Here is a 27571-nt window from a genome sequence, read left to right as displayed (position 1 = left end):
AACAAGCTCCCAGAAACCTGCAGGACCAACTCCAACTCTGAGTTCTTTTAAATCAAAGCTTAAAACTTTCCTGTTTGCTGCTGTCTTTTATTAAACCAGATAATGATCTTATATACTGCACTATAGCTTTTACTCTGGTGTGTTATACTCTATTTTAGCTTCTATCATAGCTTTTATTTTTAGCTTGTTTTTATTTTCTAATCTTTAATGTTTTTATAACTGTTTTAATTATGTCTTAATGTTCTTTTGCACTTTGTCGCAATGTTCCTAAATATTTATGTAAAGCACTTTGAATTGCCCTGTTGCTGAAATGTGCTATACCAATAAAGCTGCCTTGCCTTTTCAGTAAATGTTACTAAAATGCAATGTCTGGGACTGACTCCATTTTGCCCACCAGATAGCACCACATGGCTGACTCAGAACAGTTTCTTCACATTTAATGTGCCACAGAAGATGCCATTTTCAATAAATTTAACCTAAGATGATTGATGATGATCATTTCTTTCCATCACAGTAATGCCATGTTACACAGAATGACCTGAATAGCTAAAGAAGTTAGTCTGATTTCAGAAAAACAAATACTAACAAATTGAACTTCCTTTTTTCCTTGCAGTTTGACATTCCTTGTTTGCAGCGAAAGTAAGTTTCCTTTGCACTGATTATTGAATGACTGTGATGTAAAATTGGTTCTATATTTCAAGTTAATGTGATTAAATTAACATGCAGATAAACGTCAGCAGAATTGTGTGCAATTTAGCAGTTTATTAGGCAGTTGTGTATACAAATGATTTCAACACTGTCCATTCAGATTTACACTGGTCAATCTGGTAGGGTCCCTTTACACACCAAACAAAAATAGAACATTATTTCTTTGAAGCAGTCCAAAACAGATAGACTGAATTTATCTGCTAACAGTCCACGAGGACACTACTCCATAAACTGTCAAAAAGGTCACGATTTCACACATTCATCTCTCCTGCAAAACTCCATGAAAAGTTTTGTAATCAAAACTTGCAACTGCCCTATAAAAACTAAAAATGTTTAGTTTTACAATATCTTCCCAAGACCATAGTGTGTGTTTTCTTTACCATGATCACTATATTTCATAAACTCTAGTTTAAAACTTAGACATAAAAGGTCAAATATCAACTAAATATTTCAGTCCAAACCTGTCCCGGAGGACAGCAAGAGACACAAGATGATCACAATTATTGTCACTCTTGGCAATTTTTGTTATATTTTAATCTCTGAAATGTAAAATTGTTTAAATTAGATATTTTATTTTAAAGCTCTGGAGAGCTAAACACTGGTAAAAGAGCCTAGAGCAATTGCGAACACCTCCTAACACAAACCTTTTGTGACTGATATTACAATTAGAACATGCAAAGTTCTTTTGGTTTAATTGACTTAAGACAAAAATGAAGATGATGAATAGAGAAACCAGTTTACCGTTCAAGTTTGCTTTGTTTTCTCCTATTGCAAAAATTAAAAAGGTGATACTGACGTCAATATTTTGGCAACAACAATCAGATTTTTTTTTTTACGTTTTGCAGTTAAGAATTTTCTCTTCTTTTTTTGTAATAATAACACTTAATCTGTGGAATTTTTTTAACATTAATTGTGAATTAACAACATTGACAAAATCATTTGTGGACTTCAACCCCTAAAATTGCAAAGGTGCCAATAATTATGACCAGCACTGGATCCCAACATTTACGGACATAAAAACCGATTGACAGTACAGATAATGATAAGGCAGCCAAACAACAGATACTGCGTAAAACTTTAAGACTGTGGACAGGAAATGGAGGGAGATGCATTTTACTTGTGATTAAAGACATATCCAAGACTTTGTGAGCTTGCAAGTATATGATATTGTCTGACATTTTTTATCAAATATATATCACCCACACATTTATGATCTTAATTCTTCTGTGATGTTTTTTTCTTTCGACCAGAATTTGCAATCTACCCAGCAGGACTTAATTCAAAGCTCACAAGTTAGTTTCAGGTTTAGACATATGTAAACCCTTCCAATGTCATCCCTCTAGGGGAATGTGTGGGCAATAAAAACAAAAACATATCCAAAAAATGACTATTATTCTGGATGTATTCACCTGCCAATAGACATTGTCCATGCACTGCATGTAATTGCTACTACTTATTTTCAATTTGAGCCCTGAGGCCTATACACTTGTGATGGATTGGCATTTACAAATTGGATGTAGGCAAAAGGCATTTCACTCAGTAATAATCCTAATCAAATCCTAATCATTAATCTAAAAAAAAACAAGAAATAGAGAAAATACAACAAAAGAAAGTCAAAATCAACTTGTCATTTTAATATGTGACACTGAAAATGATATATTTCTAGATTTTGACTGTCATGGCAAAATACCTCTTAAATGGTAAAAGCAGGCTATATTTATCTGGAAAGACAATCAAGTATCAGAATAATTGTGATTGAATGAAACAAAGCTGTGATATTGATTTAAAAACCAGACAGTAAAAAAAGGAAAATATATACCATCCAGCAATAGATCTTGATGCAATAAAGAAAAAAAGTCAATTCCATTTCCAATAGATCCGACACTCCCTCCACTGATAAATATATTCACGTCTTTATATATAAAAATGTAGGGGACAGACAAATTCAAACAAATTTTTACAACAAGGACAAAACCATGAAAATTTAGTCTCTGACAACTCAAAAGAAAAACCAAACATAAATCTGATGAAGCATTCTTTTGTCCCTGACACAAGACAGAAATAAAGGGGCCATTGCACTTCTTCAGAGTCCAATGAATGTGATGGGCATGACAACACTCGTTAATAGCCAGTGCAGCGCCCCGATACATCTGCACCACTTTCTCTGATCCCCACTGATAGAGAAAACAAGAGCAGCAGGAAATAAAAGAAACTTGTGCAAAAGTGCTTCCTGCATCCTATAACGACTGCCACCCAAACACCCAACCCTCAACGCGTGGCTTCCTTCTCTGCAGGCAAAAACTTGATCTTGTTCTCTGTACTGGGAAGCAGTGCTCACTGGCTACAGTACAGAAAATTCAGTGTAATCACTTGCGTATATATGTATAGGTGGGGATGTGGGCATTTGCCATTAAATTGATCAGGAAATTGTAAAACCCCCTCTTAAATGTTGTTCTGTCCTAGCTATTAAGTAGCTCATCTTTCATCTTTCCAAATAACCCCCTTACAGTCCCTGCCAGCTCAGTATACATCCCTTCCTCTTAGGGAACACTAACCTGCGTCAGTGCCATGGAACAATCACTTCATCCTCAGCCGGGATGAATTGAGCCATGAATCGGTTGCATGCTTATTGCTATAAAGACACTCGGAGAGGAAAAAAAGGCTAGTGATTGTTTTGCAAGCTATCGTGCAAGTAGTTTAATAAGGTTCGCGCACATCTCAAAGAACTCAATGGTGTGGCTTCCTGGTCGAGGGACAGTCGTGGTTTCTCCCCCTCCCGTTGAGTCGATGGATGAGGTCAACGATGAAGCTAAGGAGCCTTCTGCCGCCTTGGTGGGTTGCACAGTGCTAGACGTGGCCGGAGCGTCTGCCCCGTCTACATCGTTCTTAAGAGTGGTGCGGTAGTTGCCCACAGACCCAGATCGGAGAGGGGTGGCAGTTCCAGATTTTGTCTCCAACATATCATCTAAATAACACAAGACACAAAATGTTTACTACAAAATACACATACAAAAAAAAAAAATGTCATTCTATATCTATATTGTCAACTATTAAATTGATCGCCAATTATTTTGATAATTGCTTTATTGGTTTGAGTAATAATTTAAGAAGAAAAAAAGAGGTAAAAATTCTGATTCCAGCTTCTCAAATGTGAATATTTTCTGGTTTCTTTACTCCTCTATGACAGTAAACTGAATTTCATTGAGTTGTGGACAAAACAAGAAATTTGAGGACGTCATCTTGGGTTTTGGAAAACACTGATCGACATTTTTCACCATTTTATGACATTTTCTAGACCAAACAACTATTCAATTAATCGAGAAAATAATCAACAGATTAACTGACAATGAAAATAATCGTTAGTTGCAGCCCTACGTTAGTAATAAATTGTTTTTTATGTGGTTACGGGCTGTTGGTAGACGTTATACATCTATCAGCTTGAGCAATCAGTTACAACTGCAGCTAAACGTAAACACTGTGGCTGACTTTGCTGTAGCATGAGGTCAAAATTCAGTGTCATGCCCTTTACACAGCATGCCTGTGCTACATTAATACAGCTCGTAACAACACTCTTATCTCATATTTGCCTTTGAGGTACCGCTGCGCACCGACAGACAAAAAGCCCAAGCCCTCAACCCTGAGTCAATCATTTATGAACTCTGCACTGACACAGCGTACTACGGGACAGAATCCAGGTAAACACTTCCTAGAGACAGGGAGCTGAATTCAGGCCAGCCCAGAATATCTTGTCAATGTTAACAGTTTATAAACATTACAAAACTGTAAGTAAGTGGTATGAGACTTGTTTAACTAATACAACTAACATTAGAGAACAAAACAACTAACGTTTCCTTTTTATTGTCTTTTACCGTTCGGGTTTATTAATAAATGCAACTGATACAACAGTTTAGTTAAAACTTACCGTCTATGCTACGGAAGTCGAGGAGGTAGGTTCTACTGTCCACCTGGTAGAGTTGAAGGCTCATCTTGGTTTGCATCCCAGTAATCGGATTCTTTCTTTTCACACGTAGATAATAAGGATTCACAACCTGGAAGAGTAATGAAGAAACAGTGACTGGATAAAGCTTCCTCTTTCAAGGTATTCTGATATCACAAATTCTTAGAGTTTAATAACATAATCTCAACTTTAATTACTGTTTCAATGTGTGAACCCCTTTCATTTGACTGCAATTCAACAAGGCCACATTTAGGTCATTTTAATCAAACTCTGGTGCGGTTTATTTGTGCAGTTGTGAACGCAGTAATTGTACTCTAGTGCAGACCAATACAAGCGGTCCTCGACTGCTCGCAAGAGGTGGTCTCTGACCGTTTCCAAGTGAACCAAAACACAGGCTGCCTGTGTGGCCTTTTGTTGAGGTAAACGACAGGTTAACATGAGTGGGGGAGGACTGACCTGGACTTCTGTAGAAGTCTGATGTTTGCTTGACATCTGGGCCAAAGAAAACATACAGAATATGATAAAGGAAGTCCACAAAAGAGTGACGTTTATAAAGTCATTCCAGATAAATTGGAGAAGGGATTCATGCGCACAGTAAATCAGTGCCGAGTCAAAGCGAAAACACTTTGACCGCAATATTTTAAAGTCTGTGATTCCCTGCATAGAAGTGGCAGCTCTCGAGACGAAAAAGACAAATTTGCTCCTTCGTACACGCCCCTCGGCAAATTATTTTTTTTATTTGGTCCACTTAAATTTGTGCACTGTGAAACCGGCCAGACTAAATAGAAAACGAACCATAAGTATCAATTTCACTCTGATTCGGACTAGCCAAACAGATTATGGCTTGTGAAAGCAACCTTACGCCCATCATATGCCCCTCTAATGTAATTTCCTCCTTACCTTCCACTCATAATCCAGCTGTTTCATGGCACGGCACACTTCTGACATGATATCATTGGGTCTACTCTGACTCCGGATACCCAGGTGCCACTTGGCCCTTCTAACACCCTGGTGCTTGGACTTCTGGGGATTCAATTCGTCCAGTGTGTGACGAGGCCGGGGAGGAGTCTCCGCCAAGAGGAAGGGTACACGCTCGGGGTGGGGCTTGATAGCCACAGCTGCACCAGACGAGGTCAGGTGCTGGTCATCTAGAAAAGAGTCGGGCGGGCTGGACGCCAGGTAGAAATCCTTGGCTTCATTCATGATGCGACGATTGTCAATGATGAGATGGTAGGCGACGGCCAACGGATCCTGATGGTTGCGACTATATATGCAGGCCAGGACCTCCTCCTCTGTGCACTCAAACTTCTCACAGACCTCCTTCAGGGCCTCGTCGTCAATCATGTTGTTGCTGTAGGAGGGATCCTCTGGGAACAAGTACTTGGGTAAGCCCTCTTTGAACCACTCATCCTCTCTGTGGGAGGAAAAATATTTATTGTAGTAAAACAAACCACAGCCCATGACAATAAATTTACATGTTATAATCCAGAGGAAAAAGACTAGATGGTTATAGCAATAGTTTGACTTTGTAATTAATCTCGTTAGGCTCACCGGATCTCTTTGATGGTGGCTCTTTTCATGGGGTCCACCTGCAGCATGTGTTTAAGGAGGCTTATTACTGCAGGGTTGAGATACTGCGGCGTGAAAAAGATCCCGTCGCAGATCTTCTTAAAGAGTGTTGGCACGTGGTCGTCATCGAAGGGAAGCGTCCCACACAACAAGGCATAGAGAATGACACCACTGCTCCAGATATCGACCTCTGGACCAGCATATAACCTGAGGACGAGTAAAAAGAAACAATCCTGTTATCATGTAAGCAACATTTTACTAGTTTTTTGTTTATTCAGCAACATCTTGCAGCAACGTAATGGGAGAATGCACAAGTTCTGTGTCAATGTCAACTTCTAATGATGGCAAATAAACACATTACCTTCCTGAGATGACCTCAGGAGCAGCATAGTTTGGAGAACCACAGCTTGTTCGCAGAAACTCTCCATCTGACATCATGTTTGATAATCCTGCACAGAATTTTACACCATTATAATAAAGCCAGTATCAGCCCCCAATAGCAACCTGGCCTATTGGATTGGTGCATCTCCATATATAATACAAAAAAGGCGAGGACCTGCTCATAAAACATTGCTCAATAGTCCTATTAGTAGTCAAAAACTCTATATGGTACATTTAATTTTGAGTTACTGAACAAAGTCCTGTGTGTGTGTCCTTCATTTTAACATTAACATAATGATACCTGTGAAGACCTGTGTTTAGGACTGAGACACACTTACCAAAGTCTGCAATCTTGGCATTCATGTGTGCATCAAGCAGCACATTTTCAGGCTTGAGGTCTCGGTGCACCACCATGTGTCTGTGGCAGTAGTCTACTGCTGAAATAATCTGCTGGAACAGCCGACGACTCTCCTTTTCATCCAACTGTCAGAGCAGAAATTATCCATTAGGTGTGATCTTCTCTCCGACTCAGTTAGCACATCACAGCTGACTAAGCAGCACTTTGTGTTGTTTTCTGATATCTTTTCCAGCCGCTGCTTTCGGTTAACAGGTTGCTGTATCTGCACCAAAGGCTGGCTATAACACCGACAAGTACATAATGCACTTTTGCATACTGGTCCCGTCACTGATAATAAAATATACAAGATCTGCTGAATATGACAAGATGAAAAGCATGAAAGAAGATGTGGGACATCAGCAGAGCAGACTATAAGACATTTCACAGTATCATAGTGTATTACCTTTCCATTTTTGCAGATGTAGTCGAATAGCTCGCCTCCTGAGACATACTCCATCACCATGAAGATATCTGTCGGGGTGCTAATAACCTGATACCTGCAGACATCCAACACAAATTTGAAAGCATGTGGGTCATCAACAATTAGCAGATATAACACTGCTCAAGTACAGTTATTATTTCATCATCGGTACAAAGGAGAAATAGGAAAACATGCTCTTAAATCTCCTGGATTTGGTATCCAACTGTGGAATATTGTATAAACATCAAAAGTGGCCAGGGGAAATAGTTCTGCGTTCTCCATGTCTCACCAAAACAAGCAAAAAACCTACCTAGGCCAATGGCATGTGTGTGTGGCTCCATTTCCAGTAAAATGACAGAGCAACAATATGACTAAAACATAATATCTTGGTATTTTATGCCTTGCTGTTAGGAAAATACCCCATTTAATAAAGACACCATATGACATACCTTGTGAACCTATGTTTCATTGCACCATCTTATGCTTGCCCTCACCGGACCAAATGCCTCCCAGCAGCAAAAACATAGTTGTTAATTTGTTAACAAATAATACCGCAATTTAATTTATCTATGATACAGCACATATGTGGTTTGATCTATGCCGCATGGAGACACAGTATGAAATACAGCATCAATACGCAAAAGTATTGCAGATAACTAATATTGCAGCAGCATTAATTTAAACTTGATCGCGTGACTTAATGTGTTTTTGGTTACACATGCATCTGCCATCTCAGAATCTACACTGGCACCCATCATACCCACATCTATTTACGTTACACTGGCTGGGTGGCTACGCTTACTTGCACATAAGCCATGTTTCTCCATGTGATTGTCATATTCAACATCATGCAGCAGAATAAGCTATCAGGACAACTGAAATGTCTGTCAGCAGCATTTTAACACCTGCAGCTCTGAATAAAATGTTTAAAAATACTAAAAAACAGTAGCAAAGTAATGAAAAGGTGACAAATATTACAGTAAAACAGTGTCTGTCTAATGGTAAAAATACAATGGGTGTGGTACAGTTTACAGGAACAAATGTGTCTCAAAGTTGAAATAACTGAAGTTTCAACAGATGTGACAGATGTTGACTAACTGCTCATCTCATCTGTCATGATTGCTCCAAACATCCTGTAAACCAAATGAAGCTGTATTGTGTTATATTGCTTCACTTGTCCTCACTAGACACTATTCAGACTAGACAGGCAATGCTGTGCACTCTGCCCCAGTGTTTGTGCGCCATGTCAAAGATAGGATCTCTCTCTCTCTCTCTCTCTCTCTCTCACACGACACACACAAAACAGAGTTTACATTCTTGTGCATGCATGACATGGAGCTGGTATTTGAGGCAATTAGCCACACCTCATGGTCACTTTAATGACCCAGAAACTGTGGCCTTGGGCCCTTGCTGGTTGCTGTGGACATTCACATACCAGGTAGGCAGTACTGCTGCAATTTTCTAAATATATTTTTTTAAATCAGTGACTCTTTCAGCAACAGTGTACCACCACAGCATTTTTGTGTTGCCAAATGGAGGGTTCACTTCAGGCTTGTAGTGTTTACCATCACTGCTTGACGCACATGTGCATTAAAGCACAAACAGCGTACTGAGATGGCCTCTGATTAGTGTCACAGTCAGTTCAGACATGTGAAGTTAAATAATGACTCGTTCAAAATCACGCAGTCATGTATCTATCTGTATCAACACATGCCGATGTTGTCAACAGTGCCATAAACTATTTTAAACAGGACAGATAACCTGTTTGCTTTGGCAAATTCACAACTTTGGATTGGAAGTGACTACAATACTTTCCTGCTGTATTACAACTGAACAATACAGACCTCTGAGTTCTGTGAATACACTTTTAGTGAAGGCTAAATGGAAGGAAAGGAGATGATAAGAGACAGTGATAAAGCACTTTTTATATTAAAATAAAAAGTCAACAGAGAGGATAACCAAAACAGGCAATAAAGCAGGCTGAGCCGAGGACTGAAGGGAGAGGAGACTGGGTCAGACAGATATCGTCCCACATAGATGTATTCTAAAACACACCATTAAAACCTGTAAATAGCTCAGTGGGTGGCATTAACGTGGCGGCAGGGGGATTAACGAGCAGCGAGCAGGGGTGTAATCTAGGACTTACAGTTTAATTATGTGAGGATGCCTGAAAAGCTTGAGGTTCTGGATCTCCCTGCGGATCTTTCCCACCACGTCCAAACTGCGGATCTTCTGCCTGTTCAAGATCTTCACGGCCACTTGGTGCTTGGTCAGCTCATGTTGGCCCACTGCAGGATAAAACAAAATGAGTAATACCAATTACAACCCAGGGGTCGTATAAAAGATGAAAGATACCACAACTAAAAGGAGGACATATTATAGAATAATGCAAAACTACTGTCGCTATGAGGTGAAAACCTTGCATCTTCAAACTGTCAACTTTTCGAGAACTAAGAAAAGCATTCATGTTTTAAACCTATAATGTGTTTGCAAAGCAAACAGTTGCTTATTTGCACATCCAGAAGACACAGAGCAACGTAAGCATTCATTTAGAGTCATGTTTTGTCCATCTGATGAATATAGGTACGATATCCCCCTTCCTTTTAACTATGGCCTGGTCTCCATCAACTCCTGGGGGAAATATCTGGCTGTTACGCTACTAAATGCTCCACTATGTTAACTGGCTACTAGTCGCTAACTTTGTCTATTTGGCACATAAAAAACAGTTTACCAGAGGTTTTTTGTGGGGGGAGTTTTTCCTTACTGTAAAGGACAGAGGGTGTCGTATCCTGTACAGATTGTAAAGCCCCCTGAGGCAAATTTGTGATTTGTGATATAAAATAACAAATAAAATTGACTTGACTTTGAATACTTCTTTGAATATTTCTCAACGAAGCTTCGAAGCCCAAAAAATGGTATTCGGGACAGCCCTTGAATGGATGGTGGGAGATAGCATACTTGTATGCTGGAGTTAGTAAACAGCTGCTATTGATTTACCAGTTGTGCTGGAAGTGAACTATTAACCAAGTCTCCAGTAATCACGACCATAATCACAGAGCAAAAAAGTGTGGTCTTCTTTCATACAATGACAACAAAAAAACTGAGTGCAGAGAGATGACTCACTGGGAATTAACTGACTATAAACAAAGCATGTGGTTGTTCTGACTGGGTTTTTTTTTTGGCGAGTGCCTGGTTGGTTCACATCATTTGGGTATATTAGGGCTTAATCATGTGTTCCTAGGAGACAAAATGCACTACATCAAAAAAGTAGCAACGAGGAAGAGAATATATTAAAAAGCCTTTCTTGTAGTGGCTTAATCATTTAAAAAGCCAACATGTTTCGACCACTGTAGGTCTTCGTCAGGGCTTACAAACAAACAGACAAGGCGGATGTGGCCTCACCTATATGGTATCAACAACCAATGGGAGGCAATCACATGATCATCATAATATTACAAAATGTAAACAAAATATCAAGGAGATAACACAGAAAACATGTAATTCATGTCCTTCATAAATGAACCAACTCCTACTTTGCAACAGAAGCTGTAAAGCAAACATGGGAGCCTATACAAAATAAGAAAAAGAAGAATATATATAATATTTTTTTAATATTTATTATTGCTCACAGAACTGTGAGCAATTATTTTCTGTATAGGCTTCCATGTTTGCTTTACAGCCTCTGTCTACAGAAGAGGGTTTTAGCCTTTTAACTAACACATCAGTCTATAATAGGGGGCACATCTGGGAGGAAAATGTGAGCAAACTCATACATCCAATAGACATTTTTTGGACCAATAGGTGTTGATACAAGCAAAGTTGTGCTAATAGTGACAACACAGAGACACTGAGTACAAATATAATATCATGTGCAATACTACTTTTTACATTCTCATGTGCAATATTACTTATTTTTCTGTTTGTTAGCTAACTTTACCTTTTTTATTTTACTTATCTTATCAAATCTACTAATTTTACTAAATGTATCTTACTTTAATTGTTATTCTATTAGGCACTGGTGCTAGAAATAGTACTTTTTTTATTTTATACACTTGAACTTGTTGTAATTTTGTTATATTTCTGAGCAATCTCTGGCACAAGACTTTCCTTCAGGGTTAATAAAGTGATATCTTATCTTATCTTAACACTGGGCGTAGATAGGGCCGGGTTTGTCCAGCTACCTCCCTACTACATACATCTAAAAAGCAGCACTTTCTCTCCACTAGGATGGAAAATACAACTCAGAAGGAGGGCATAGTTGACACCAAATGTACTGCCAAGCTGCAGAGATTCCTTATAAAGTGGGATAACTAAATGCTCCTCATTAATATGTACCACTGACACACTAACACACAGTCAAGGTTTACTTCCCGGTGTCTGTCTGTGTCTTGACAAGCGACTTGTGGCTTCTCTGGTTGGCTAGCTTGAAAACGCAGCTGCGGCTAGTTGAAATAGATGTGGCTTAAATGAGATATAATGTCATAAAACGTGCATTGTGTGTCTGTATCTTGCAGCTGCAGTGAAAAAACAAAAAAAACGTCATGTTTGTCGCAAAGAAGTTGAGCTAACTAAGCAGGACAACAAGTGTGCCACCTTAGTTAGCCTTTCGTAGCATAGCTAAATTAGCATGCTAAGCTAACAGCTCCACCATCTTTTCATCAGGATGCACACGGAGACAAGTCAAGACAGTCGAGACTTACCTTTAACCTTTCCAAACGTCCCCACTCCGAGTGTGTCTCCGAGAATATAATGTCCAATTTTAACTCTTCCTTCATGTTTTGGTTTTTCCGTCGCCATCTTTCCCGCAGTTGGCCTTGCTGCGGGGGGTTAGCTAGCTGGCTGCGAGGCGAGCAGAGATGGACCCGGACTCCGCTGGCTGTGCGTCTCTACTCAAGCGGCTCTGCTGCTCCGCTGCACGGAGGGAGGTAGTGATGAGTAGGCTGAGAACGAGCCGGTCCAAAGAGCCGGCTCTTTTAAAGGGACTGTTTGTAAGAATCAGAAATGCTTGTTAACAGCGACACCTGTGGCCGTTAAGACAACGAAAGTCAGCGTCAGCTAAACCCACAATATCACTCTATATTTCACCTACTTGGCAGTAATGTTAGCTGACCAGACAAAGGTCTCTCCATGAATCAATGCTGATCCTAGTGTTGGCTTTTCCTGCTTCAGCATCCGGGGCTGAAGCAGGAAGAGAAATGTTATCGCCTCTGATGGTACGTGTCCACAGGAGCGTTTTTTATCGCGAGGGGACGCGATGCTTCCCAACATTGGACGCTTGGTGGGCTGTCCCTAGAAACAAGGCACTCGGCTCCTGATTGGACGGACGCTTTCCCGCTGTTGGCTGCTGCTCCCAGCTTTCAAACCGGAACCAGTATGGAGGCTCGTTTGGAAACTTTCTTCTCTTATTTCACGTAAATAGTTCACTGAAATGTGTTTCTGAAAACATTTGAGGCGAGAAATAACCCATGCAGTTGCTGAATCTGTCTTTATTTTGGCTCGACAACGTTTATTTTAAAAGATTATCGGGAGTTTCGAGAGGCGGCGAGTCGCGTCGGACGCCCGTGATTTGCATAAAGTAGCCAGGACTTCAACTTTATGCAAATGAGGAGCGGGCTTCCTGCACACCTAGTCTCTCAAATCGCGACGCCACGCTACCGGAATGCATTGCGCGGCTGCTTGCATAGACAATGAATGGGGAGCGTGGAAAGCACGGAGCCTGTGGACATGTACCATGACCGTAGTGGGAGGGAGACACCGGGACCCGGTCAGAGACGATAACATTTCTCTCTGCAGAGCCCCGCCACTTCACAAGACACGGGAAACCTCTGTGGGTCTGGAGGAGCTGCAGCATTTATTTCTGCACAAACGTTCACTAGATATTCTCAGAGCTACGAAGTCTTCTGTGAGGTGGAGCGAGAACGAGCGCGGTGTGTGAGTGAAGACAAGCAGACAGAGGAGCAGAGTACAGCAGAGACTGCGGCCCTGGAGACCAAAGCTACGGTCTCCCCTACGTACTACGACCGCCGCCAACACTGTTTAACAGACGGGCTTCACTAGTTATAACTTTGAGGTTTTGGTTCTTCCGTGTAGTTTATGTTGGAGTCTGATGGTACCGGCTCTTTTAAGTGAACGATGGTAGCCAGCTCCCGTCCGAGAGCTGTTTTTTTTTTTTTTTTTATTAATTCAAGGCAGAATGATAGGGAAATGTTCTCCACGCCACGGGCACTCCATGCACTGGCTGGGACTGAATGATGTGTTAATGACGTCCGTGCGACCAATCAGGTGATGTTAGACAAGGATCATACCATCAAGCCGGGAGGGGCGGAGGGGCGGGGGTGCGCGGCGCGCTGTAGGTCTACAGGTACAGAGCAGGAGGGAGAGGAGGAAAGAAAGAGAGAGGAGTGCGGTGCGCGAATAGCAGACAAGATGAGTGACAGTCGGAAACGAAGCAGCATGTAAAATTATGGTATTCTGGAAATGATAAGGTTTAGTATAATTATATTGAATAATTTAAGTGATATATGTGCAAACATACTAATCATAGGTCAAAACAGCGCTAAATTTGGCTGAATTATAAAAAGGCAGAAGTGGTAAAACAAAGAGCCGTTTGGGAGTCGAAAGAGCCGACTCTTCTTGGTGAGATGAGCCAAATGTTCTGGCTCACTAAAAAGAGCCGGAATTCCCATCTCTAGTGGGAGGCACCCCGGCTCCTGCGTGATTCGTCAGAAGCGTGGGCGACCTAGTATGATGCGTTCAAATGCTCCCAGTAAACTCCTAAATCGGGGGTGTGATTACAAACTTTACATGGATTGAACTTGTTTGTGCCTGGAAAATATATATAGGTACTGTATGTATATAGGTTTATATTTTGAAATCAAGGCCAGGGTAAGTAGAGAGGAAATGCACATTAGACATACATGTGATAATTAAAGATAAACAAAAGTAAGAAAACAACTGTAGTAAGGTGACACAATAAGAGGAACAGTTTCTCAGTTGCAAACATGAACAGATGTACAAAAATGTAACATTAATTATTTACAGAGAAAGCTAAAGAGTAGGTATTATGGGGAACTGTGGATTACTCAGCCCTTTAGAGCCATATATGAGCCATTTTATCAGTCAGACCAAGCTTATACGTTGGTCTGGCTGATATAAATGATATTCGATGATACCCAGACCAAGTCTGTGGCAGTCTATGTTGGCTTTTTTAAAGTTTTCTTTATTTTTTTATTTTGTTTTCTATTTATTTTACATTAATTCGTTTTTTGTATTTTTTGTATTTTTTTTTTTTATCTCTACATTTTGTTTTATCCATATTTCATTTTATTTTATTTTGTTATAAGGAAAAGAAAAACAAATTATATATAAATATATATGGGTCTGGGTATCATCGAATATCATTTATTCTGGGGATCCAGACCCCTGGTTGAGAACCACTAGGCTACTGTTAGAAAATCATGTACTCCCTTTCAACCTTAACAATACTTTCATGATAAATTGGATTAAACACTTTCTTGGAAACCCAACTTAAATCCAACTGATCCAACCCTACAATTCAACTGTAAACCTTTTTAATGTAGTAACAAATTGGTCAAAATGTAAACAGAAATTAAAATGCAAGTATATAATGTATATAGTATATGAACATAGAATTTAATTGAATAAAATATATCTGTCATTGATACACGATACAGATATTTGAGTTAGTATCGACCCGATATCCGACCCTGTATTGCATCCCCACATTTTATTCCCAATTATTTGTTCTCAAAACTTGGAAGCCTCAAATTTGTTTTACTCCACAGCTACAATGTTCAGAAAAATCCTGTTAAAGTTGTCAAATATTCACAAACAACATTTATTTTTTATTTATTTCGGATCTGTTTCTCCTCTAAAAAGAACAATAATAACTGTGATATATGTTTTAAAAAGAAATAATCTATTCCAGATGTTGTTTCCTACCTGACCTTCCAGACCTGGACTGGAAGACAATCTGATGCCAACCTTCTATAATATCTGATTATAAATAAGGTTAAGGAAGTGACTTTTAAAATGATTCATTGTTTTTATTCCTCCAAGGGATTTCTACAAAGATATCAAAAATACGTTGATGTGGCCTGCTTATTTTGTCAACTGGTTCCATAAGATTGATGTCATCTATTTTGGTCTTGTCAACACTCTTGTATTTTTTTGGCAAAATGTCTGTACATTTATTTCACAATATTTCCCCAAAACTGTGGTTAAAGGAGAATAAATAATGCAATCATTAATTTCTATGAGCCATTATTAACTAATGAAGCAACTGTTCTGTAAATACCATATGGATCCTGTAAATATGTATATAGTGCTCAGTATTTTATAATGCTTGCATGCATGTATGTAATTTATAATGTTTGTATTCTTGTTCACCTGCCCGGGGACTGGGCAGAAACAAATTAAAATCTTGTTTTCATTGAAGACCAATGACAATAATCAATCTCAAACCATTTTTACACAGGTGTGATATTGCTGTCTCATTTATATTGTTCAAACTATCACAAAATACAAACAATATCGACCCAATAATGGCTTTACAATATGAAGCGAGCCAGCTAGTTGAAGTGGAAGCACAGCTTATCAAGAGAGCAATAAATGAGCACCGTATTTATTTGAAGGTTTTCTTTTATTCATTCATTAAACTGCAAGTTTGACTTAGAAAAACTATTCCATCGAGAGAATATTCAACACAGTAAATGCATGATTAACAAGGAAAATATATCAACGATAACCAATTTCTTAAAGTTACTGTAATATAAATGAAAAAATTAAAACAATATACACACTATATGGAAGGTTATTAAAAAACAATTTTTTAAGAATGATAAGTTTATTCATAGTTTCTCTATCTTATATTAATGGAATATTTACACTGTTTTAGAGTCATTATAAACATTTAGAGCTGTCAGTCTGTCTTCTTATCTGCTGCTATAGTAGATCCATTGGCAATGGCCTCACCGTTGCTTTCAGGCTGAAACACACGAGAAGGAAAATGTCTTTAAAAATGCTGTTTGTTATTGACAACATACAATCATGAAAGAGGCTCTAAAACTAACACCAGTATCAGTCGTGATTAGGTCGAGTGAAATCCAATGTTAAATATGAGAAAATAGGCTGCATTCAGAGTGTCTGGATGAGCTGTGTGTAAGTGGTTCCTGTTAGGTGAGTTGTGTAAATATTATATTTTTCTTTTGGAAATACTGATTTTGAATAATTGATCTGATATTCCTGCACTAGAGCAGGGCAATATGGCTGACATTAATATCATATTTGTTAGAAAAAATACTTCTACTATATTCTACTGATATTCAACATACAATATTGAGCCCTGCACAAATAAATAAATAAAATTAAATAAAATTAAATTAATTAAATTAAATAAAATGAATAAAATAAATAAAATAAATAAAATAAATAAAATAAATAAAATAAATACATACATAAATAAATAAATAAAATGGTTTCATTATTAAAATGTCCTAACAAATTCATTACTTTTCAATTAACTTACCTTGCAAGTCCCATTACTCTTTTCGCTAAGTTTTTGGTCAGTAGCGCCAGTCTCCTGGACCGCTTTTTTGGTCCAAAATGTGTTAATAATTGGTGAAATGAAGGGATAGAGGAAAGGCTCCAGGAACCTCTTGTAGACCCACAACAGGACAGGAATCACAATACAGGGAATGCACACCATGGCTGTGGCTCAGACACGCCGCCCAAAAATGAAGAACCTGAAGCAGAGAAAGAACACACGGAGAGTTGTAAAAATAGTAGTAATAATAATAATGTGCTTTTATTTCAGTGATAACAGGGATGTAAAACTTTACACCTATATATATTAAGTAGTATATATTGAATTCACTGGGCAAGACGTGTGACTGAGCTGTCATGATATCCTGTGCCCATTTCATTGATTTGAAAAGTTTGGTTAAAGCCCTACATATCGGTCCATGAGACCAGCTGAAATAACATAGTAGTCGATTGAATATTGATTATTGACAACTAGGATGCAAATTCTGAACAATTATTTATTTAAATCTCTCTGACCTCCGGTGTACAAAAAAATCATGAGCACCTGAACAATTTCAAGAAGTTCAATACCCTTATGAAATAAACTAACACATTTCCTTTAGACACATTTAGTAATGCTTACACATAAAAGAATGATCCCAGTCACTTCCACACAGTGAGGCATACAGCTTATAAATCAAACACTGGTATGGGATAGGTACTCGGTATCGACCGATACCCAAAGCCCAGGTACACTATCGGTATCGGGGCTGAAAAAGTCAGATCGGTGCATCCCTAATAAAATCACTTAGATCCCAAATGATATGTTGAGAAATACCACATGACAATTCTGTTTTAACTTTTGGCATTATGATTTTTTTTAACAGTTTGTTTCTGAATCAATATTATTCTTGATAAATGTTTATAATCCATCTGGTAAATGGACTGCATTTATATACTGCTTTTCTACCTAAACATCTATACACATATATACATATATACAATTCAGTAAGCAGATTACAATATATAGATATTTAAAAAGAACATGCAGGTAAATGGAAGAAAACAATAAAGAAGTAATTAACGTTTGTTGTGTCAATAAAACCAACAAACAAATAAAAAACAATTCATAACAATATATTGCAATATCAAAGGATAAATGTAAAAAAAAAAAAAAAAAACATGAAGTAGAGTAGACTCCTCTTGAGACTCCAGAGGACTATTTTTGTGTATTATTAAACTTGTTTTTGATTATTGTTTTTCTGGTGTACTCAGCGAACAGCGTCATCAGAGTGACTGTTAGCTAATGCTAATCCTGCCATCGCTCGGTGAACATTAACAGGTATGAAGACGTAGATCTAATCTGCAGACTAAACAACATTATTCAAAACATTAACTGAGTAATAGTTCTCACCCTCTGTGGATCACAAACACACTTCTGTAGTCACGTAGTGCCGCTTTAGACAGGATGTTTCTGGAGTGTTTTGGCCTCTCTGCTGCTGCGAAGTCTCCGGAATGCGATTGCGCATGCGCAAAACCTACTTCCGTAGAAGAAGAAGAGAGAAGTGATGGGAATTCCGTCTCTTTTTAGTGAGCCAGATCATTTGGCTAGAAGAGCCGGCTCTTTCGGCTCCCAAACGGCTCTTCGTTTTACCACTTCTGCCTTTTATAATTCAGCCAAATTTAGCATAGTTTTGACCTATGATTAGTATGTGTGCACATATATCACTTAAATTATTCACTATAATTATACTAAACCTTATAATTTCCAGAATACCATAATTTTACATGCTGCTTCGTTTCCGACTGTCACTCATCTTGTCTGCTATTCGCGCATCACACTCCTCTCTCTTTCTCTCCTCCTCTCCCTCCTGCTCTGTAACTGTAGACCATCAGCGCGCCGCGCACCCCCGCCCCTCCGCCCCTCCCGGCTTGATGGTATGATCCTTGTCTAACATCACCTGATTGGTCGCACGGACGTCATTAACACAAAATTCAGTCACAGTCAGTGCATGGAGTGCCCGTTGTGCGGAGAAAATTGTCCTATCATTCTGCCTTGAATTAATTGAAAAAGAAAACGGCTCTCGGACGGGAGCCGGCTCCCATCGTTCACTTAAAAGAGCCGGCTCAAAGAGCCAACTCGTTCCTGATCGACACATCACTACTTCCGTAGAAGAAGAAGAAGAACCGGAAGTTGTTAAATATCGGGGCGCCTTTCTTCAAAACAAAACCACATGAGTTACTGAATTACATCTTTGTAAGTGTCTGACACATTATCACAGTTAACAGTGAACTTTTTTAAAAAGTGCATTTACTGGGGATGATAGATAGTACAATATATGACACTGAAATTAACGGTAGTTTGCTATTTTATGTTGTTTTCAACTACATGTGTCATATAGCCTAGCTTAAAATAGGTCAATAACAGACAGCAACATGACAGTTTCGTGTGTGTATAGTTGAGCGTTTGCTCTTGATTTTAAATGAAAGTGTATCCAAGTTGCAATGAAAGAGATCTCTCTCTGTTAATATATTTTCGACATTTAACTTATAGCTTCTATTTAATAGTTTTTGTACAGTCCTGCTGGACATCTTGTAAAGTTCTGTCTGTGTGTCTTCATTTCAGTGTCAACAATGCCTCTTTCAACCCAGTCGCAAGGAGACGATGAACAATATGTTTTAGTGGCCAGTTTGGATAACGCTCGCAATCTGTCCAACATACTGAAAGCAATCACATTCAAAGACCATGCCATCTTCAGCGCCACACCCAATGGCCTGAAGGTCACTGTGGAGGACTCCAAATGTCTGCAAGCCAACGCCTTCATCCAGGTGTGTTTGCTTTACATACAAAATACTTTTTCCATTCAGTAAACACAGAGGAAGTGATCCAGTTGAATGGCAGCAGAGTCTTGATTTCATCCCAAATTGTGTTTTCTGTTAGATCAATCAAACTTTATTTGTATCGCACATTTCATACAGGTTAGTACAGTTCAAAGTGTTTAACAGATGACTGACAAGCCTAAAAATAACACAGAACAAGTGTGGGCTGGGAAAACAACAGAAAAGACAAAACAATTAACAATTTGATAATTTGAGACCAATGCACGCGAGACAATAAAATGATAAAAAAGTAATAAAATAGAATAAAAATAATAGCAACAGTAATAGTAATAAAACAGTGTGAAGTAAAAACTAGATTCATAAAATGTTTGTATCCATCGATTGGATGCCTTAAAGTATCCTGAGGATACACACCGATCAGCCATAACATTAGGACAGCATGGGCACCCAGTCTACTTTTTTAATGCTTTAGCCACTACAATAAAGGCGTTTCATATATTTCCTTCCTTGTTGCCACTTGTTTTAATATTTTGGAGTGCCTGGATTGCCTTCCTGTCTATCCTGATTTTTTCCCCGTTTTCCAAGAGCACCCGACACGTTTTGCCTTACAGTTGAATAGACAGAGCAACCAATTATCTCTCTTTCCAATAAAATGATACAACTTAAATACAATAAAATAAGTGATTAATAAAATAACAATAAAATAGAATAAAATTGTACAACTTAAATACAATGTATCCCCTATAATAATGACACTTGAAAGAACAGACATGTTTTCTTTTTATTCCAGGCTGAGATCTTCCAAGAGTTCACCATAAGGGAAGATTCGGTGGGTTTCCAGGTCAACCTCACAGTTCTGCTGGACTGCCTCAATATCTTTGGGGGAAGCACAGCACCTGGTAAATATAAAGGAAGCAATACATAAAATAAACCCGATATAATATATCTATTCAAACACAGTTAAGTAAATGTGTTAATTCTTTTTAGCCATAGATTATTATCCATCTCAGATATGACTCAGCATTGTAATTATCTCCCTCGTGCGATGTTGCAGGAGTATCGACAGCCTTGCGGATGTGCTACAGGGGGTATGGTTACCCTCTGACCCTGTTCCTGGAGGAGGGTGGGGTAGTGACCGTGTGCAAGATCAACACCCAAGAACCAGAAGAGCCAGTTGACTTTGAGTTCTGCAGCACTAACGTCACAAACAAGGTGGACATTCACTATTTCATATAACCAAAGAGATGTACTACTTTTCTACTTTCCTTGCAATGTCGCTTGCTTTACAAAACCCATTAGGAATATATATGACAGTTATGGTATCTGTAAGTTGTATGAAACAGTACAAACTTGATTACAACTGATGTACCTCTGGCTCTTTTCAAAGGTGATCCTGCAGTCAGAGAGTCTGAAGGAAGCCTTCTCTGAGCTGGACATGACCAGCGAGGTGCTACAGATCACCATGTCCCCCAGCCAGCCATACTTTAGGTGTGTTGTCGAAACTGAAACTGCTTTTTAAAGTATCACTACTTGTTTTACAGTATATTGTTTACAGGACATTTGACTTATAATTATACTGAATTTAAAATACATTTAACCTCCTTTCAATAAGGACATGTCCAATCCAATACAAGTGCTCAAAGACTACTTTTCTTACATTATACTTCTTCTTTGATTTGTTCTCCTCTCCAGGTTGTCTACATTTGGGAACTCTGGAAGCGCACATTATGATTATCCCAAAGACTCCGATATGATGGAGCTGTTCAAATGCGACAAGACACAAACCAACAGGTTAGCACAGAGCTGCTGCTCCAGCTTTCACATTATGATGTCCCCCAGCTAGTACCACACACTGAGGAATATTCTTGTCTCTATATCTGCCCGTAAGGAGTTTTTATTAAAGCTCCACCTTCTCTGTTAAACTGTGACAGGTACAAGATGTCCCTGCTGAAGCCGTCCACCAAGGCCCTGGCTTTGTCCTGTAAAGTCTCAGTGAGGACAGACAGCAGGGGCTTCCTCTCTCTGCAGTACCTGGTCAGGAACGACGACGGACAGATCTGCTTCGTAGAATATTACTGTTGTCCTGACGAGGAGGTGGAGGAGGAGGAGGAGTGATTACAGTCTTGTTGAAATCCCCCTTTAAAAAAGCACCATAAGCAGTCGCTTTGAATGAGAGGGCAAAGGCTGCTAGAGGAGGCAGTACAGCCGGTTTCGGTGCACGCAGGAAATAAATGCTGGACTTAATGGGCATAATGGATAACGGACACAGTGGGAAAGGTTGCTTTGGTTTAACTAAATCACCTGGTTCATCATTTGCCAGCAGAGTGGAGCATTGTCACTGGGTTTGTGGAAAGATAATGTCACCAACCTGGTCCTGTGAGGTACCTGTGTGTAGTTAAGACCGACTGTGTGATAACGACTACATTTCATACAGTTTTGGAAAATGATTGTATGTACAGTTTCTGTATATTGTATTGTTCGTTACTATGGAGACCCAGGTAGTTTGAGTCAGAAATCCCTCAACATGTAAATATTACCTGTAGCTTCATGAGCCTACATGTCTGCGTACAATATTTCACATCTGTCTGGAGCTTCTTCTGCCTTTTTCCCCCTTTGACTCATGCAGTGAGCTGGTTGATGGCCCATAAAATATTTAAGACATGGCACATGGATGTTTTCCTCAAGGTGTCAAGTAGTCAGTGTACAGCAGGTGTGCTCTCCACAGGCTTTCGATTTCTCTGCACACCGTCATGTTGAATGTGTGTGCAGACCCCTTTGACAACCATTTGTTTTGAGTATACATCAAATGACAGATAAAGTTTAAATCCATTTTATTTTCATGACATAGAAAACAACTGCAGTCACTCAAAATCAATAAACAAGTTATTTTTGTACTGATGAATATTCATTTTTATCAAAAAGGATGGGGAAATATGCAATATTGTATAAGCGGACACCTTTACGGCCCTCTGGAGGGAGCAAAATATATAGTGTGAATCCACAAACTATGGCAACAGACGAACATGTACATAGAAGATTTTCTCCATTACTGAACTGTGATAATTAAATGACATGTCGCACCATTATGTCTTTTTGTAACCTAACAGAAATCTCCTAATTTTGGACTTCAGACCTGACTGCACTGTTGCTTTACCACATTTTCTTGAGACAATATTGGGAGCAGTGAGCCGTTCACTCAGCGTAATCGAGTCCTTCCAGTTACCTGCGAGCCATCCTTTGCCTTTTGAAAGCTTTGTGTTTGTTCTTCTTCACCACTTTCGGCGCGGGTGCTTCTGTCTGAATGGAAACGGGCTTCTCATCGGCCGGCGTCAGGAAGACGTCGGCCGTGACGTCTCTGGTCACTTCGTCCTTCGCTTCGGCCCTCTTCATCTTCTGCATCTCCTTCACCATTTGCTTCTCGCGCACTCTTGCCGCTGCCGCCAGTCGGATCTCTCGCCGGTGCTGTGTGAAGAGAAAGATGCCATAAATCGGGAAAAAAAATGTATGATGCAGCACAGTAATGTATGCTTACAATCAAAACGAGCATGCACTGGCTTTTTACCATGTTAGGAGATGTGAATTCTGGGTTTTCAAAGAGCGTAGGCCCTCCAAAGCTCCCCTGAAAGATCTTGATGAGGTTGAGAACAAAGCGAGGGCCGACCTCCACTAAAGAGGCATCCTCCTCGATGATCTGAACGGAACACAGAGAAATTATTGCAAAATAAACACTGCAAATGGCAAGAAAATATAAAATAAAAATGCTGATGTTAGACTTTGCTAAGAATAGTGAAAAATTACCTGGTAGTTTCTAAACCATATCCTGTTGTCTGCAATGGTGAATGTGATGACATGGTCCACAAAAGGCTGACTCTTGGGGTGGTAGCGTGGGGTGGAAAATGTCTGCAACAGTAATGAGTACTTTAAATTGAAAAATGTAGACATACAACCTACCCAGCTTTCAAACAGTAAAATTTGCTTCTGATTACATTTACTGCTGCATCTAAACAATGTTCACTGACCAAGTTGTATTATATCAAGTAAACTTTAATTCAACAGAGGACACAGGGGAATTTCACAGATTATGTCTCATGCTCTACTGTCAGGATGTAATGACCGCTTTATAAAAATAACATTTTCATATTTGCTCAAAGTTACACACCTGAGTGAAGAGCTCCTTCAGTAAAGCAAAGTGGGGCTCCTTGTCAAATTTCTGTAGGTGAAAATAAACAGTAGAGGAGACAACAAAAAGAAGTTAAATCGCTTGTTCAGGTTCTGACAAGTTCTTACCTTCACTGATCCATCAGCTGCCAACATACAGAAATGCATATTTTAGGCAGTTTGTCAAAGCAAACCGCTCATTACTCAGACCAACGATATGAAATTAGATTCCAAGAATGGAAAGAGTGTGCAGGTTAGTATTTTTCACAGTTTCATCCAAAATCAACCAAATCCAATAATTAGTGTGCTAATCATTGAAATTGTAATACATGTCTTTGTGGCACACAGCTGCCCATCACTAAGGACGCTTTCACAAGCCAACATTTAGTCCGTTTAAATCGGACTCTGGTGCGGTTCGATTGGGCAGTTAAGAACGCAGTACTCAACCAGTTAGAGACCGCTTGCGAGAGGTGGTCTCAGGCTGTTCCCGAGCGAACCAAAACGCAGGCTGCCAGTGCGGACATTTGTTGAAATAGACACGGGTAAACTACAGGTTAACATGAGTGGGAGAGGCCTGCACTATGAAGCGAGTTCAACATACCCAGGGTATCTTCTCGTTATCTGGCTTAACTAACCCCAACAACCGAGATCACGCTAAGCGGTTCTACGAAGGTGGTTATCAACTCGGTAAATCAACCCAGGGTTTCTCCATCCTAGCCTGGATTATGATTTAAATTTCTTTGTATTTGTATAATATTATTATCATACGATCTGCGCGCCGAGCTGTGATTGGTCAGTAGGCAGTGTTTTTATACGAGTTGATCTCTTATCTGGAACATTTCACAGCTGTTCAGCATAAGTTACCATGGCGATCTAGCCCCGGTAAGAAGTGAACCACCGTCGTAGGACTGAAAACCCAGGGTCAACCCCGAAGATATTTCGCTAACCGTAAACCCTGCTTCATAGTACAGGCTTCTGGACTTCCGCAGAAGTCTGATGTTTGCTTGACATCTGGGCCGAAGAACTGGCAGCTCTCAAGACGAAAAAGATCAAATTTGCTCCTTCGTGCACGCCTCTCAGCAAATTTTTTTTTTTTACTTGGTCCGCTTTGTGAAACCGAACCAGACTATAAGGAAAATTAACCGAAAGTATCAATTTCACTCTGATTCAGACTGGCCAAAACAGACTAAGAGCCCTAACATGTACTTCTGAGAATGATGTTATTGACAGAATAACTGACAGCATGTCTCCCTCTGACCAGTTCTACTCACAGGATCGAATGAGAGCAGCGGTCTGGATCCTTTGAGGCAGTTTCCTGTCATCTTGAGTTCAGCCAGTGTGTGAACTGTGGAGGAAACAATCATACAATAAATCACCTTTCCCCCATATCACAGGACAGTTGTTGTATACTGTACTTCAGGACTGCAGGACATAAGTAACTCACTGTTTTGAACCAGAAACTTTGCAGACGGTCCATGAGGGCTGTTTGCTATCCTGTAAGACAAGAACATTATACTTTAGATATGTTCTATATGTTTATGTTAATGTTTAGAGGATGGAACAAATATCAAATACTCACCACATATAGAGGTCCTGCTTCTTCTTGGCCTCAAAAAAGAGGCATTTGTTGCAGTTTTTTATTTCACACACCTGGAAACAATGCAGATCTTTAGTTTACGCTGTAATGAATGTGATTATACACAGTGTTCAAATATTAAATAACAAACTCACCTCGTTAATAATAAACAACTTGTCCTTTCTGTCCATTTTTGTATCTAACAGACAAAAGAAAACACTTGTTATTATTGCAGTATAATTGACAAAACCTATATCTCTGCTAACATAAGTAACAATGTAGAGTCAGCTCATGTTTTTGGGTGAAATAATGCTGTATCATAAACAGCATTTATGATTAACACAAGCCACTAACCTGCTTTTGAGTGAGGCATCAAGGTCCTCAGGTCTTGCATCAAGTGTCTTGTTCTGAAGTTGATGCCTCTTGAGGAGAAAATGAGAACCCTTTCCTTGTTGGTCCATTTACCCTGTTAAAGAGAATTTATTTCATATTATTATGAATATTATATATCATTGCGTATTACTAAAGAGTTAAAAACATTTCCCTTTTCATTCAGATGACCCTGTTTTTGTCTTTCTTTAGGGGAGAGAATTGATAAAAATTATCAATAATCCCTCCAAAATACCACATTAAGGCACCAAGACCTTGAGGAACACAATAGAAAAAGCCATGCTGTTATTTGGTATCAGAAACTTTTGACATTTGGAGTTTCTGTAATTAGACTTCTGATCTGGAAACTACTCAGTAAGCCCCTTATTGTCAATCTAACTAGGAAAGCCATCCATCCTCTGAATGCTCTAAGTCTCTAGTTTGTGGCTGTAAAGTTTCATGAGGCTGTTATTATCCTAGAGGTCACCACAGGTCATTTTATACAGTGAGGTCAAGTTTCATTAAATGGTCTCATGCACTACAATGAAATGGCTACTATGGGGGACTAACATCATCACACATGAATACAGTTGGGCTCATTGGATCCACAAGTGTCTCAGCTTTACAGTGTTACCCAGCTATTTCAAGACTGTTTAGGGTCCCCAGTATGCAGAAATGTTAAAATACACCACTTTAGAATGGGGAGGAAAAAAACACATTTATACTGCATGAAAAAAACTGCATGTTTTTTGCCCCAAAACTGCATGTGATTATCATAAAGTGGGCATGTGTGTAAAGGGGAGACTCGTGGGTACCCATAGAACCCTTTTTCATTCACATATCTTGAGGTCAAAGGTCAAGGGACCCCTGTGAAATTGGCCATGCAAGTTTTTCCTTACTAAAATGTATTAAGTTTATTAAGTTATTTATCCTCCTTCCCGACAAGCTAGTATGACATGGTTGGTATGGTTGGTTCATATAATATCTATACCTTCACTCTAGCAATACATCTATGAAAACATGGCCCAGTGTGTGAAGTTAGCTGGATACCAAATTCTGTGTTTAATAACAAGCAGGAGAACTCACCATAGAAACCGGTGCTGGAACTGTGACTTCATTCTTCTGCTCCTCTCCAGCTTGTACCGCTGCTTCACCTCTATCTGCGACAAATTTCGCTTTCTTTGCCTTTTTAGCAGCAGCAGTTTGTCCACGTTTTCTCTTGAACGCCGACATGTTTGGTTTGCACGCCGACACAAACCTCGCGTAGCATCCGACTCTAACAGCAACACGTGCGGAGAGAACAGAGGAGGAGACCCCCCTATTGGCCCGGAGGTGGTACTGCAGCGACTACTACACATTGCGTCACATCAACACACACATACAGTATGGGGATATTTCATTTTTTTAGAATTTCAATTAAATTCAAACTTGATTGTAGACTCAAGGTCCAGATAAGAAAAAACAAAAAAACAACAACAATACATTATATATAATACATAACTATATTTTAAAGCTAGTCACATGTCAAAGACAATTTTTGGAACAGTAATGCAAACAGCACTTTACTATGGACATAAATGCCCTTTTCTCTGCTGCTAAACACGACTGCAAATTGGGTGTATGACTGCAAATTGTATGAAATTGTGTCTG

At 39.3% G+C, this 27571-nt stretch overlaps 4 protein-coding genes across 4 annotated transcripts; 1 reads left to right on the top strand and 3 right to left on the bottom strand.

Moving 5' to 3' along the window:
* Window positions 1–742: 742 nt before the first annotated feature.
* prkaa1 (protein kinase, AMP-activated, alpha 1 catalytic subunit) lies at window positions 743–12368 on the bottom strand. The gene is made up of 9 exons (XM_074618770.1): window positions 12135–12368; window positions 9581–9722; window positions 7417–7510; window positions 6955–7099; window positions 6597–6684; window positions 6218–6442; window positions 5567–6080; window positions 4631–4757; window positions 743–3673 (listed from the first exon to the last, which is right to left on the bottom strand). The coding sequence occupies exons 1-9, from the start codon at window positions 12229–12231 to the stop codon at window positions 3390–3392; spliced, it is 1716 nt and encodes a 571-aa protein (XP_074474871.1). The 5' UTR covers window positions 12232–12368; the 3' UTR covers window positions 743–3389.
* A 3709-nt stretch (window positions 12369–16077) lies between these two features.
* On the bottom strand, window positions 16078–18546 carry c21h18orf32 (chromosome 21 C18orf32 homolog). Its single transcript, XM_074617486.1, has 3 exons — window positions 18392–18546; window positions 16982–17198; window positions 16078–16441 (listed from the first exon to the last, which is right to left on the bottom strand). The coding sequence occupies exons 2-3, from the start codon at window positions 17159–17161 to the stop codon at window positions 16376–16378; spliced, it is 246 nt and encodes an 81-aa protein (XP_074473587.1). The 5' UTR covers window positions 17162–17198; window positions 18392–18546; the 3' UTR covers window positions 16078–16375.
* A 551-nt stretch (window positions 18547–19097) lies between these two features.
* rad1 (RAD1 homolog (S. pombe)) lies at window positions 19098–22557 on the top strand. Its single transcript, XM_074617485.1, has 7 exons — window positions 19098–19234; window positions 19604–19806; window positions 20609–20717; window positions 20873–21030; window positions 21206–21306; window positions 21511–21609; window positions 21750–22557. Exons 2-7 carry the CDS (start codon window positions 19612–19614, stop codon window positions 21931–21933), a joined length of 846 nt encoding a protein of 281 aa, XP_074473586.1. The 5' UTR covers window positions 19098–19234; window positions 19604–19611; the 3' UTR covers window positions 21934–22557.
* A 75-nt stretch (window positions 22558–22632) lies between these two features.
* Window positions 22633–27237, bottom strand: bxdc2 (brix domain containing 2). Its single transcript, XM_074617484.1, has 10 exons — window positions 27008–27237; window positions 25907–26018; window positions 25708–25751; window positions 25556–25626; window positions 25421–25470; window positions 25248–25321; window positions 23978–24028; window positions 23617–23718; window positions 23381–23509; window positions 22633–23280 (listed from the first exon to the last, which is right to left on the bottom strand). The coding sequence occupies exons 1-10, from the start codon at window positions 27152–27154 to the stop codon at window positions 23038–23040; spliced, it is 1023 nt and encodes a 340-aa protein (XP_074473585.1). The 5' UTR covers window positions 27155–27237; the 3' UTR covers window positions 22633–23037.
* Window positions 27238–27571: the final 334 nt, after the last annotated feature.

This window comes from Sebastes fasciatus, chromosome 19 (genome assembly GCF_043250625.1).
Source record: "Sebastes fasciatus isolate fSebFas1 chromosome 19, fSebFas1.pri, whole genome shotgun sequence".
In the NCBI taxonomy this organism is placed as follows: Eukaryota; Metazoa; Chordata; class Actinopteri; order Perciformes; family Sebastidae; genus Sebastes; species Sebastes fasciatus.
The sequence above is the reverse complement of the archived record's forward strand: the minus strand, read 5'-3'. Positions and strand labels throughout refer to the sequence as shown.